The 14,775-nt window shown below is 41.8% G+C and overlaps 1 protein-coding gene across 1 annotated transcript in view; it reads left to right on the top strand.

Annotated features, from left to right (window-relative positions):
- si (sucrase-isomaltase) overlaps nt 1-14,775 on the top strand; it is a gene marked incomplete at both ends in the record, with an annotated part of 108,036 nt that overhangs the window by 41,182 nt on the left and 52,079 nt on the right. The window contains 3 exons of the mRNA XM_084064645.1: nt 3,581-3,697; nt 10,780-10,934; nt 11,435-11,519. Coding sequence (XP_083920771.1) covers nt 3,581-3,697; nt 10,780-10,934; nt 11,435-11,519 — 357 coding nt within the window. The remainder of the gene's footprint in view (nt 1-3,580; nt 3,698-10,779; nt 10,935-11,434; nt 11,520-14,775) is intronic.

Below are 14,775 nucleotides of genomic sequence, written 5' to 3'. Positions count from 1 at the left end.
GACATATGGCACTAAATTGGGAGAAAAAAAACTGTGGGAGGAGTAGCACGACAAAATAAAGTTTATCTAGAAGAAGAATAAAGAAAGTTTATCTATCACTATAGTCTGGTTGCCCTATTCGGGCAACCACACTAATTATCAAAATGTAAAGTTTATTGTCAAAAAGATTTAAATTTGGCACGGTAAAGGATACGGAGTAGTGAGTTGTCCTCAGTTTGGCTCATTGGTTTCTGTTATTTGTAATAAAGATTGATTATAGTTTATTTTGCTAGTAGTCATTATAGCTGGGTTAGGAAGGAATTTGAATACAAATTAGGTAATGAGGTAGATAAAAAAACTGCTTTGAATAATACATTTCAAAATTAATGCAATGTGTTCTTACTTTAATATGTGGCGTCTGATCGTTGTCTGTCTTGTCGGATACAAACGATCCGGCCTCTGATAGAAATTGTGTGTAAACAGAAGGAGACCAAGGCAGGCTAGGACAGAATAAGAATACAACATCTGTAAAAATGACTGTTACAAGATGTCACACATGCGCACACACCCATACACACACATTAATAACCACATACCCAGTCAGTGTGGCGATACACGTGCACCCATGATGTAGTGTAGTGCAAAATCGGCCAAAACGTTGGGTGCAAACAGAGGTAAGAAAGCTACAGGGGGCCATGGATACAACTCACATGCCGCGCACACACACACACACACACACACACACACACACACACACACACACACACACACACCCACACACACACACACACACACACACACACACACACACACACACACACACACACACACACACACACACACACACACACACACACACAATTCAATTCAATTCAATGGGCTTTACACACACACACACACACACACACACACACACACACACACACACACACACACACACACACACACACACACACACACCAGCCAGCCAGCCAGCCAGCCAGCCAGCCATGATATAAGACTAGATTGATAACATAATATAACATGGCATGTTGTCTTTTGCTGATTTTAATCACATAAGCCTTATTTGATACTTGAAAATAGTATTGAGAAAAAAAACAGCGTTGTGAGCTTGTAGAGCAGCTACTTTAACTATTATGGAAAAGTATTTAAAATATATATATATATTATCGTCACAATAGGATTTGATTTTGTCCACATCGCCCAGCCCTAAAAAGTAGTATACATTTCAAAATTAATGCAATGTGTTCTTACTTTAATATGTGGCGTCTGATCGTTGTCTGTCTTGTCGGATACAAACGATCCGGCCTCTGATAGAAATTGTGTGTAAACAGAAGGAGACCAAGGCAGGCTAGGACAGAATAAGAATACAACATCTGTAAAAATGACTGTTACAAGATGTCACACATGCGCACACACCCATACACACACATTAATAACCACATACCCAGTCAGTGTGGCGATACACGTGCACCCATGATGTAGTGTAGTGCAAAATCGGCCAAAACGTTGGGTGCAAACAGAGGTAAGAAAGCTACAGGGGGCCATGGATACAACTCACATGCCGCACACACACACACACACACACACACACACACACACACACACACACACACACACACACACACACACACACACACACACACACAATTCAATTCAATTCAATGGGCTTTACACACACACACACACACACACACACACACACACACACACACACACACACACACACACACACACACACACACACACACACACACACACACACACACCAGCCAGCCAGCCAGCCAGCCAGCCAGCCATGATATAAGACTAGATTGATAACATAATATAACATGGCATGTTGTCTTTTGCTGATTTTAATCACATAAGCCTTATTTGATACTTGAAAATAGTATTGAGAAAAAAAACAGCGTTGTGAGCTTGTAGAGCAGCTACTTTAACTATTATGGAAAAGTATTTAAAATATATATATATATTATCGTCACAATAGGATTTGATTTTGTCCACATCGCCCAGCCCTAAAAAGTAGTATACATTTCAAAATTAATGCAATGTGTTCTTACTTTAATATGTGGCGTCTGATCGTTGTCTGTCTTGTCGGATACAAACGATCCGGCCTCTGATAGAAATTGTGTGTAAACAGAAGGAGACCAAGGCAGGCTAGGACAGAATAAGAATACAACATCTGTAAAAATGACTGTTACAAGATGTCACACATGCGCACACACCCATACACACACATTAATAACCACATACCCAGTCAGTGTGGCGATACACGTGCACCCATGATGTAGTGTAGTGCAAAATCGGCCAAAACGTTGGGTGCAAACAGAGGTAAGAAAGCTACAGGGGGCCATGGATACAACTCACATGCCGCGCACACACACACACACACACACACACACACACACACACACACACACACACACACACACACACACACACACACACACACACACACACACACACACACACACACACACACACACAATTCAATTCAATTCAATGGGCTTTACACACACACACACACACACACACACACACACACACACACACACACACACACACACACACACACACACCAGCCAGCCAGCCAGCCAGCCAGCCAGCCAGCCAGCAATGATCACTGGGGGGTCTCGGAGAAGCCAACCATACTGGTGGGACTATGTCAATCGGGTTTTCAGTTAAGAACACACGCACACACACACACACACACACACACACACACACACACACACACACACACACACACACACACACACAGACACAGACACAGACACACACACACACACACACACACACAGAAAGAGACCATGCACAGAGAGCTTGAGAGCAAATGGTATTTGGATCGATTCTCTTCAATTGAGACTGTTGTGGCTGGTAGTAAACAATAGCAAGCAGTCTCTGTGGAAAGGCCCATTGACTGTCTCCTCCACTCCATGGTGCAATTTATGGGAATAAAGACCACTGTCCACAGCTACTGTACTGTCTGCCAATAAAGCCTGAGTTATTTGAACCGAAAACAGGACAACCACTGTAAAAGATAAACGTGACTCTCACCTGCCATCATTTTACAGCATGTTTGCTGTCACAGAGAAGTAACATTAGAAAGTACTAGGGCTAGGCAATATATCGAAATTATTGCAATAGCATGATATAAGACTAGATTGATAACATAATATAACATGGCATGTTGTCTTTTGCTGATTTTAATCACATAAGCCTTATTTGATACTTGAAAATAGTATTGAGAAAAAAAACAGCGTTGTGAGCTTGTAGAGCAGCTACTTTAACTATTATGGAAAAATATTTAAAATATATATATATATATTATCGTCACAATAGGATTTGATTTTGTCCACATCGCCCAGCCCTAAAAAGTAGTAGCCTATGTTATCAACAATTCAAACCAAAAACTAAATTGTTGCTCCAAGAGACATATCATGTAAAATATGGTGTATTATGTTGTATTTCCAGTCCAGATTGTTGTATTTCCAGTCCAGATTGTTGGACTGGGAATATGGCCAAATATGGCTTGTTTGAATGTCAAGTTAGCCCTGTCGTGCCTCTTCATTCTGCTTTCCTTGATTTGTTCTTGCAGATTGGAGCTGACATCTGTGGTTTCTTTGATGACTCCAATGAGGAGTTGTGTCGTCGTTGGATGCAGGTGGGGGCATTCTACCCTTTCAGCCGAAACCACAATGCTGAGGGTTACAAGGTACCAGTGATGAGGCATCTCAACTGCACCACATGTATTTTTATTACTCTCCGCAGGAGAGTATTGTTTTCACTTTCTAAATATGACACACCGATTGGTCAAGCCTCACGTGACACGTGACAATACGGTGAAATACTGTATAAATACATGGCATCACTTTGACAGTGTCTGTGCCACTGTCAAAGTGAGGTAAGACAGGAACCATCACGAAATGGCTGCATGGCTGATACATAATTGGCAGATTGGACAGATAGGACACTTATATAGACAGGAGGGATATGACACTTACACAGACAGGACGGATAGGACACTTATACAGACAGGACGGATAGAACACTTACACAGACAGGACGGATAGGACACTTACATAGACAGGAGGGATATGACACTTACACAGACAGGACGGATAGGACACTTACAGTATACAGACAGGACGGATAGGACACTTACAGTATACAGACAGGACGGATAGGACACTTATACAGACAGGAGGCATAGGACACTTACACAGACAGGAGGGATAGGACACTTACATAGACAGGACGGATAGGACACTTATACAGACAAGACGGATAGGACACTTATACAGACGGATAGGACACTTATACAGACAGGACGGATCGGACACTTATACAGACAGGATGGATAGGACAGTTAGAACATAAGAATTAGAACATTCCCAACATTCCCAACACAAGTCTGGTAAGAGTGAGGTAAGACAGGAACAATCACGAAATGGTTGAGAAATGGCGGATACTGTAACAATTGGATAGGACACTTACACAGACAGGACGGATAGGACACTTACACAGACAGGACGGATAGGACACTTACATAGACAGGACGGATAGGACACTTATACAGACAGGAGGGATAGGACACTTATACAGATAGAACATTCCCAACATTCCCAACAGCGGAGAGTTGTGCTCCGAGGAGCACTTTTTCTAGTTGGTATTGTTATGCTTTATTTCCGGTCAGTGAGAGGCATGAGGGCAGAGAGAGAGGAACATTGCACCATCAAATTACAATTAGAATGTAATTACCCACCCTGTTTCATGACATATTTCAGTATTCTGCTTTGTACAGATCAAAAATACCAATTTAATCATCGACCTTGAATGTTACCATTTGGCCCCGGTTCAGTGCTGTTTCTTATTATTTATAGATCACACAGACGCACTATCAGTTTATAGAATGATGAATATCATATTAATGGCCTCAGCGGCTCATCGTGCGTATATATCAGGAGAAGCACCCGGAGAACCCGCGTCACTACTCATGTGCTGACAATTTTCTAACTAGGTTCCCTGGTCTTGCTGTTATGGCATACCAAGCTATTAACGTACATGAGCACAAATAACTTTGCAATAGGGGAATCTGGCTTTTAGCGTTGAAATAGATGTTCTCACTGCTGAGAGAGAGAGAGAGAGAGAGAGAGAGAGAGAATTTGAACTAAGGTTTCCAGTAAATGAGAAAGCTAATGAGTGACCTATGCTTTGTCTGAATAATGTCTCTCATCACAAGGCAAGCCATGCACAAATTCATTATTTTCACACAGTCCAAGGCTTCGTCCACACGTACACGGGTATTTTCATAAACGTAGCTTTTTATATGCGTTTTGGGGGGTTCGTCCACACGCAAACGCGTTTTTGCTCCATGTAAACGCATCTTTTGGAAAACTCCTGCCACAGTGTAGATTTTTAAAAACTCCGGCTATGTGTTCCCGTGTGGACACGGTAAACGGAGTTTTTGCATGGGTCGTGACTGACTTAGCCGTTGTCGTGTGGACAGAGAGATTTTTTTAAACAGGGCCGTGTAGACGCGGAGGTTTTCAAAAACGAAAACGAAATATCTACGTTTATGAAAATACCCGTGTACGTGTGGACGAAGCCCAAGAGGCGTGTGAGTGTATATGTGATTAACCAGATGAGCGAGGCCTTTTCAGCTGCTATAATCACCCGCAGTCACTGCACTATTAAAGGCTTAAAACATGTACTATTCAGGCATTTACTGTAGCAGATGTCAGTCAGTCAGTCAGTCAGTCACTCACTCACAGGCCTGTTTACTCATAGGAGAGATATTGAAATTTGACCTCCAGGCAGTACCTCTTGTCAGCCAGCAGTGATCCTATATTGGAGTACTGAAAAAGGACAGGGAGAAGACCAGTGAGCTGGCCAGCTTCATGATGGTGTGGAGCAGCCTTATGAAAGCCCAGCTGAGGCTAACCAAGTAGCAGTAGGGAGAAGATTAGGACATTTGGAGCATTGGCCAGGGTGTGAAATGTTCCAGGTACAGTAGGTCAATACGAATAAGGACTGAGTGGAAGCCAGCCTGGGCAACATGTTTCAGTGGAAGGGGCAGGTTTGAATCCAGACTGGTTCGCATCCAAAAGCTTGTTTTTTGACACATGGACTTTTTGAAAGAAAGTACAGGAGTGATACCAGTCTGTAGTTCTTGACATTGGACGGGTTTCAGGAGGAGCTGTGTAACTGAGTAACTAACTGACTTGAATGCAAATGACATGCAGCCTGTGTTTATAGATGGTGGTGGTAATGAATGTGGTAATGGTCTGGAAGATGGAGGTGGGGATGGGATCTAGAAGACAGGTGCTTGGTGTGGTGAATGACATGTGATAGAGCAGTGGTTCCCAAACTTTTTAGCTCAAGACCCAAAAGAGAAATGTGTCTCCCTGGGACCCAAACTAGTGAAAATAGCAGATCTTTTTTTAAAACTTGTATTTATTTTTTTATTGATGGAATCTCTTTGCTTTCTTAAAAAGAAAATCCTTTGAAACATGATAATGTCTTTTTAATTTTTGAAAATGTTTCTCGCGACCCATAATATTAATAATGATAATGCATCACACTTATATAGCGCTTTTCTTAGTACCCAAAGTCGCTTTACAAAAATACAACTAAACAACTTTATTAGAGAAATTGTTAAAAGGCTAAAAAATTGAGCAAAGAGAAAAAACATTAAGCTAAAAGACCTATACAAATGGGTCCACGACCCAAACATGAGTCCCAACCCACTGTTTGGGAAACAGTGCGATAGAGGATAAAAGGAAAACAGGCAGGCAGGTGAGCTTCATATCTCATCAGCCTTCTTAATAAAGTAGTTGATGTACTGTAGGCTTCAGCAGAGAGGGATGGGGTGTAGGAGGGAGGAGATGGCGAGAAGAGCCTCCAATTGGGTAGAGGCAGAGAGGATTGAATCAGTAGAAAGAGGACTGTACTGTTACTGTAGCAGTGGATAATGAGATGGAGGCGGAGGGGAGTGAATGGAAGTGGGAGAGGTCATCTGATTTGGCCATTTTTTTGCCACTTCCTTTCAGCTGCTCTGAGCTCAGCTCTGAGAGTTTCAGATAACCAAGGAGCTGGCAGACACAGGCGTGCCGGCTTGGAGGAGCGAGGGCAGTGACGGCCAAAGGCAGATGAAATAGTGGAGAGAAAGGAGGAGGTTGCAGAGTCAATTGAGAGAAGAGAAGGAATCGGGAGAGTTTAGAAGAGCGGAAGGCTAGCGGCGAGTTGATTGGTGACAGACTGCGGTTGGATAGGTTTAGAGCAGGTGGGAGAGTAGTAGGAGACATGGAGGAGGTTAGTGGTGGTCAGAGAAATGAAGGGGGAGTAATGGAGAGGTTAGAGGGGATGATCAGGCTCTGTAGAGAACACCACTATATGACTATAGGAGGAGAAGGAGATAATGAAGAGGTCGAATGAGGACAGAAGAAAAAAAGGAGGGAAAAAAAGATGAAGATACTTGTCTGGTTGAAGAAGTCACCCAGTAGAATGAGAGGAGTGCCGTGTTCCGGGAAGGAGCTGATAAGAGTACCCAGCTCTTCAAGGAAATCCCCAAGTGGCCCTAGGGAACGATAAAGCACAATGATGGAAAGAGGGACAGGGCGTGCAATTGAGATACCATGAAAACAAGAAACAAGAAAACTATACTCTATTTCTTGTTCTATTATTTCTATATATTTATTTACTGTATGCATTTTATTTATCCTTTTAACTCCTACATTGCTTGTTTTCTGTATTTCTGTCACTCTCCTTTAATGTGCTTTAATGTTTTAATTTCTCATCTCAATCCCTTCTTGTTTTATTCCTCTACATACCGTATGCTCTTGTTTTTACTTTATTTCTATCCTGTTCCTTTTCCTCTGTACTGTATATCCCTCTTCACCTTTATGTCAGTCCATTTTCTCTACTGTTCTTACTTCTTTCTCGTTTGCATGCAGATCAGCTCTGGTTTGCTTTATGTAAGTATTTTATATAAGTATACTTTCTCTGAGGTCAACTTACCTCTGTTATCCAACCTAGTCTCTCTCTCTCTCTCTCTCTCTCTCTCTCTCTCTCTCTCTCTCTCTCTCTCTCTCTCCAATTGGAAACCATCATTGGAAACAAAGTGATGCTCATGTCTGCTTTCCTCAACATCTCAGTCCTCTTTCCCTTCATTTCCTCCTCATCTGGCTTCTTTTCCGTCTGTTCCTTTCTCTCACCCGTCTTTCATCTCCTGCTCCATCTTTATGCATCTCCCCGCTTCTTCACATTTTCCCACTCCACTTGCTCTACCCAACCACATATGACCTTTTTGATCCTGGTTTCAGTATATCACTGTTTTATCAGGCCGGAGATTATGCCTTCGCCCCGTCCTGTGAGTCTGTCACTGAGCAGCTAATATGGGAAAGATTACTTTGCATGCACACTCCCAGTGGGCCAGAAAAATTACCTCCACCCCAATGTTTTGAAATCGGTCTCATGATGGTGCTATACCAGGCCGCTTCACTTTATGGTCTATAACACTTGGACCGTAGGTCGTACAATAAAAAAACTAAACTAGAAAAAGTGCTCCTCGGAGCACAGGTCAGGAAGTTGTAATAGAGGTTGTGTTGTGTTTGTAACAATATACATTTTATATGGCATTAAGGTTTCATACATTTCTATAGCATGCAGTGTAATATATTGAGTAGCAGTTTATAGCAATTGACAATGACAATGTAGGTAGAGTGTGAAGTGAGCGGTGATATTTATGAGTTATTAATTTCTATGAGTTATTAATTGTCTCCGCCAGGCCGAATTGGAAGTTTGGGAGTTTGTTCCAGATATGTGGCACATTAAAACTGAATGAAGCTTGTTCTCATTTGGTTTTTGGCCCTAAACCATTCAATACTTTGGTAATAGTAGTTTGAAATCAATTATTTGACAGACCAGGAAATACTTTTTCCTTGGCATTAGTGAGGACTCGACAGTATAAAGACACCATTATAGTAGTCAAGTCTATGAAGATAAATTCAAGTTTTTTTTCCAAATCCTGCTGAGACATAAATCCTTGATATATTCTTGAGGTGATATGGTACTTTAGGCTGACTTTGTAATTGTCTGTTGAAATTCAGGTCTGCTTCCATGACGATCATTTCTGGCAATTCTTGCTTGGATTGAGATTTTTGACATTTAGCTGTTAATTGCTCTTCCTTGGCTCCAAAAAAAAATACTTCAGTTTTGTTGTGTTTAATTGAACAAGATTTTGGCACATCCAATGTTTAATTTGTTCAATGCACTTTCTCAGCGCATGTATTGGACCATAGTCCCCAGGTGATATGGATATGCAAATGTGTGTGTCATCTGCATAATTACGGTAACACATTTTGTTGATTTCCGTGAGAGCATGTAGATGTTGAACAGCATGCGAGAACTCTGCATGCTATTTTTCTCTCCTTAGATGTTTGATTACCTATAGACAACGTATCCCCTGTCCTTTTAGTACGATTCAAACCAGTTTAGTACTGTGCCAGCAAGTCACACAGTTTTCCAGTCAGTCTAGTAATATGTTGTGGTTGACTATGTCAAATTCAGACTGAGATCTATTATAGGCCTACTAAGACTATGAATTCTGCCTCTGTCTGTTTAAGTGGATATCGCTGAAGTCACCTTAACAAGAGCAGTCTCAATGCTGAAGTGTGGTCAAAATCCTGACTGGAAGACATCCATTTCAAACAAACAGTTGTTTAGTTTCAGGAAATTGTTCATGTTGAAACTACAGGACAAGTCCTCTACTTATTTGTTGATAGCGAGATAGGAGGTGCATATTATTTAAAGGGCAAGACCACTTTGTTAGAGGTTTGGGTTGTGTAGTTACCTTGCCATGATGTAACTCCAAAGGTGGACAAGACATCTAAAATAATTGCTCCATTGATTAGAAATGGATAATTCAAAATATGCTCCCCATTGACTTACATTGTACGGTAAAACAGCTCTTTAAGTCACTCTTTTAGCATGTAAACGAACACAAATGAAGTTGATTCAGACAATATAGAACACCACCAAACCCAGTACTGTTTTTTTTCTAAATAAAATGCTAACTTCCTATTGATTTTGCTATTTTTATTAAGAAGAAAACCCGGACTGGTTCCATGGATCCGGATCTTCAAATAGTAAAATTAGCAGGAAATTGACATTTTTATTAAAAAAACTAACAGTACTGGGTTTGGTGATGTTCTATATTGTCTGAATCAACTTTGTTTGTGTTTAAATGCTAAAAGAGTGACTTTGAGAGCTGTTTAACCGTACAATGTAAGTCAATGAGGAGCATATTTTGAATTATCAATTTCTAATCATTAATCAGCAATTATTTTAGATTTCTTGTCCACCTTTGGAGTTCCATCATGGCAAGGTAACTACACAACCCAAACCTCTACCAAAGTGGTCTTGCCCTTTAAGTTCATAGTGCAACACAAATTGTTTACTATCACTCAACCACTTGTTAAAGTTATATTCAGTATTGCTTTTAAGATGAACCTGTATGAGATGCAAAGTTGATGAGAGGGGAACCCTTGAATTAAAAACAATAAAAAGTTGACCATCACCAGACTATTAGCAGGTATACATGGAAATGTGTGTGATTTTCACTGTCAGTGTAGCTGTTGTTGAAATGCACGATTAATGCCACCTAAAGTACAGCAGCAGATCTACAAGCTCACAATGCCTTGCATTGTCCTGCGATGTCCTGACGGTGTCCCTCTCCATGGAGATATAATTTCGGTATGTCTCTGTCTTTCTTCTCTGCTGCCTCTCTGTCTCCAGCCTCAGGATCCAGCTTACTTTGGCCCTGATTCCTTGCTTGTGAAGAGCTCCAAACACTACCTGAATATCCGGTACACTCTGCTGCCCTACCTCTACACACTCTTCTACAAGGCCCACACCACAGGAGAGACTGTTGTACGTCCCCTCCTGCATGAGTGAGTTACACACAACGTCCAACCACTTCCATTCTTTTACAGGAATTGTGTAACCGTGTATTCTCCAATCCAGCGGTTCCCAACCTTTTCTGGATCAGGGCCCACTTGAAAATCGTGTTAAGCGGTTAGATGGTGCATTTAAAAAATGCATGCACGTGCATGCACAGAACTAACATAGTATCTTTTTGTTTTCATTTTCTTTATGAAACATACTTTTGGTACATACATTTTTTTGTATATATTAATGTTATATCGATACAATTGTAGTGTTATGGCATTTATTTGGCGGACCGCTTGCGATATGCTCACGGCCCATCAGTGGACCCCGGCCCACAGGCTGGGAATCACTGCTCTAATCCCAATCTCTCTCTCTCTCTCTCTCTCTCTCTCTCTCTCTCTCTCTCTCTCTCTCTCTCTCTCTCTCTGTCTCTGTTTCTCTCTCTCTCTCTCTCTCACTGTCTCTCTCTCTTCATGTCTTTGTTTCCTCTCCATCTCTCTAGGTTCTACTCTGATAGCGTTACCTGGGAAGTTGATCGTCAGTTCCTTTGGGGAAAACACCTGCTCATCACACCTGTACTGGACCCGGTCAGAACACACACATGCACAATTGATCAGCAGTTCCTTTGGGCAAAACACCTGCTAATCACATCTGTACTGTATCCAGGCACACAATACAGTACACACAGGCATACACACATACTGTACAAATGAACATGCAGGCACAACATAAACACACCTACGCAATCAACATGCAGAAACATTACAGTACAATAATACATGCATGCGTATACACAAGCACACACACACACACACACACACACACACACACACACACACACACACACACACACACACACACACACACACACACACACACACACACACACACACACAAACACAGCCCATTTTCACATGCAAATCAAATGAAAGTATTCCTTAAAGATTAAACTTTTTGGATGATCAATCGCGCGTGCGCACACACACACACACACACACACACACACACACACACACACACACACACACACACACACACACACACACACACACACACACACACACACAGTGACCTCCGTTGGGAGTGCGTGAAGTGGGATTTACTGTCTCTCTTCCCCTCCCCTCTTCTCTCATCCTTCTTTCTTCTCTCTTTCATTTCCTCCGTCTTTTCTTTCAGCTCTAATGAGAGCACTGACCTCATTACTGGCAGATTAGAACGGCAGATAGACAAGTGTATGTGTGTGTTTGTGCATGTGAATCCCAGCATGTATGCATGCGCGTGGACACTCGTGCGTGCTTCATGTGTCTGTCTGTGTGCTTTTGTTTGCGTGTGCACGTGGACTGCGTGCGAGCGGATTGCGGTCGTGTCAAAGTGGCCTGATTAATAAGCAATTTAGCCTTGCCTCTCGTGAATCACAGCACAGCGAGATATGGAGTGAAATGGATTCAAAGTGGTGCGAAACATATAATAACTTCAGTCTGTGTTATTGTTAAAGAGCTTAATACGAGGGCAGAGAAAGAGGAATGGCGCCTTCAGGTCAGGGCACTCGCCTCCGAATTAGCCACTTGAACTCTAGTGTCCTTATTCTGGGCATGTGATACTAGGCGAACATTCGGCGAAAATAGCCGCTCTACAACCTTGCTTGTAGCAATGCATGTTACACATGCACAGTAAAATGCAAAGTGCTAATTAACCCAGTGGTGGAAAAAGTACTCAAATGTTTTACTTAAGTAAAATTATTGATACTACAATGTAGAAATACGCTGTTACAAGTAAAAGTCCGGAATTCAAAATTTACTTTAGTGAAAGTATCAAAGTATTGGTGTCAAAATGTACTTAAAGTACCAAAGTAGAAAGTACACATTACGTAGAATATCCCGTTCCACAAGTTTTCAAATGTATAACACTAAAAAAAAAAAAAAAAACATGATGGTCCGCTTGTTTTTCATGTATGTGGCAACACCCGGAGGTGAAAACGAAACCGAAACTTAACTTTTTGTTGACAGAGAGAGCATGGTCGAGTGACCATAAGTTTGTATTGAGAGAGAGAGAATGAGGACCTGTATGAGAGTAGACGGTAGACGACCGACCGACCGTACACGACCGACCGACCGTCGCGCATGCGCGGGACTCTCAATTGTATATTAGGATGTATGAAAATAGCTGATCTACAGGCTCACAATGCTAGTAACTTAAGTTTTCAAATAATTGTAGTGGAGTAAAAGTACAATATTTGCCTCTGAGATGTAGTGGAGTATAAAGTAAAAGTACTGCAAATTGGAAAAACTCCATTGTACTTTACTGTACTTAATTGTACAGTAAAATGTTTTACTTAAGTACAGTACTTGAGTATGTACTTAGTTACTTTACTAAGGTGCTATAATAGGTGAAGATTTTCAAAGAGTGTCCTAAGATTTTCAAAAATGTTCCCAAAAATACAAAATATATGTATAACATAATAATATTAGTCATACAGCGCAAAATCCTGAAAACAAAATTAATGAATTCTTACTCCAAGCTCACAACATGCTTGGAAATGTGTCACCCAGCAGGGGAGGCAGTACAGCCGGCGCTAAACAGGAGGTGCTGTGGCTCATGGAGCTCAGCTTGATGCATTGCATCACAGAGGTCACGCCCTGTAGTTGAACTTCTGTGCAACACGCTATGGTCAAACGGGGGGGAAGGTAGGATAATCTATTTTTGGCAGTCTCTTATTTATATGCCCTTTTGGTCGAAAGCTCTCTAAAACAGGTTGTCCTGCCACCAAATGGATATATTTAACATGGCTGATCTTAAAGCCATATTTATGCTTAATTATGTGCCAGTGTCGTGCAGGAAAGATTCGGCAGCCTACAAGCTGACACACGTCATGCTGCCACATGTTGGGTGATTATATATCTGCTATGTTCATGTCGTGACTGCACACTCAACAAAGTATATCAAGCATTTAACGGTCGTTATTGTCTCCACCAGGCCGTAAGGCATGGCGAGAGAGTATGTTTTACCCTCCGTCCGTGTGTCCGTCCGTGTGTCCGTCCGTGTGTTACCACCAAATCTCCGGCACCGTTGGCCCGGTCGCTGCGAAACTGTGCACACACACTCCCTGGATGCCAATTCAGAACCTCTGCCTCAAATTTTTCACATGGGCCTGTTATAGCGCCACCAGGAGGCCGATTTGTGCAAAACCCATTTTTTCACATTATTCCTACAGTTTTTAACCAAACGTCATGCAAATCGGTACACAGTATCTCTATAGTCATGAGATCAACCCTGATCTGTCCGATTTCCCATATTCCATCCTTATTGGTTAAGGTTGCCATCCAAAGTTTGCAGGTTTGGTCCGTTTTGAACAAACTGCCTCAAACCATGAACGCAGCGTGCGATTTCCGTGAAATTTCACACGCACATTCCCACTAGGCCGAGGAAGAAATGCCACCCTTTTCACATTGGCCTGTTATAGCGCCACCAGCAGGTCTAATTTAGCAAAACACATTTTTGGAACAAAATGCTTCAAATCATGAATGCAGTGTCCGATTGCCGTGAACGACCTAAGAATAAATGGCACCCTTTTCACATTGGCCTATTATAGCGCCACCAGGAGGCCACAATAACGTATCTGACCTGGCGGAGACCTGTGCTCCGAGGAGCACTTTATCTAGTTGTATTTCAAGTTGTTTAAATAAAATGTACTTGGGAACGATGCAAGCAATACCCATTGGAGTTCCGTGTCAGGCAAGCCCTAATATGGGGTCTATGCCAGTCTATGACGCCACATCGATGACATCAGCGGGCTCCATATATGGGGATTTAGTTGGACCGCTGGTTGAGAAAGTGATTTAAACC

This window comes from Gymnoscopelus microlampas (assembly GCF_963454915.1).
Source record: "Gymnoscopelus microlampas genome assembly, chromosome: 8".
NCBI classification, from domain to species: domain Eukaryota; kingdom Metazoa; phylum Chordata; class Actinopteri; order Myctophiformes; family Myctophidae; genus Gymnoscopelus; species Gymnoscopelus microlampas.
The sequence above is the reverse complement of the archived record's forward strand: the minus strand, read 5'-3'. Positions and strand labels throughout refer to the sequence as shown.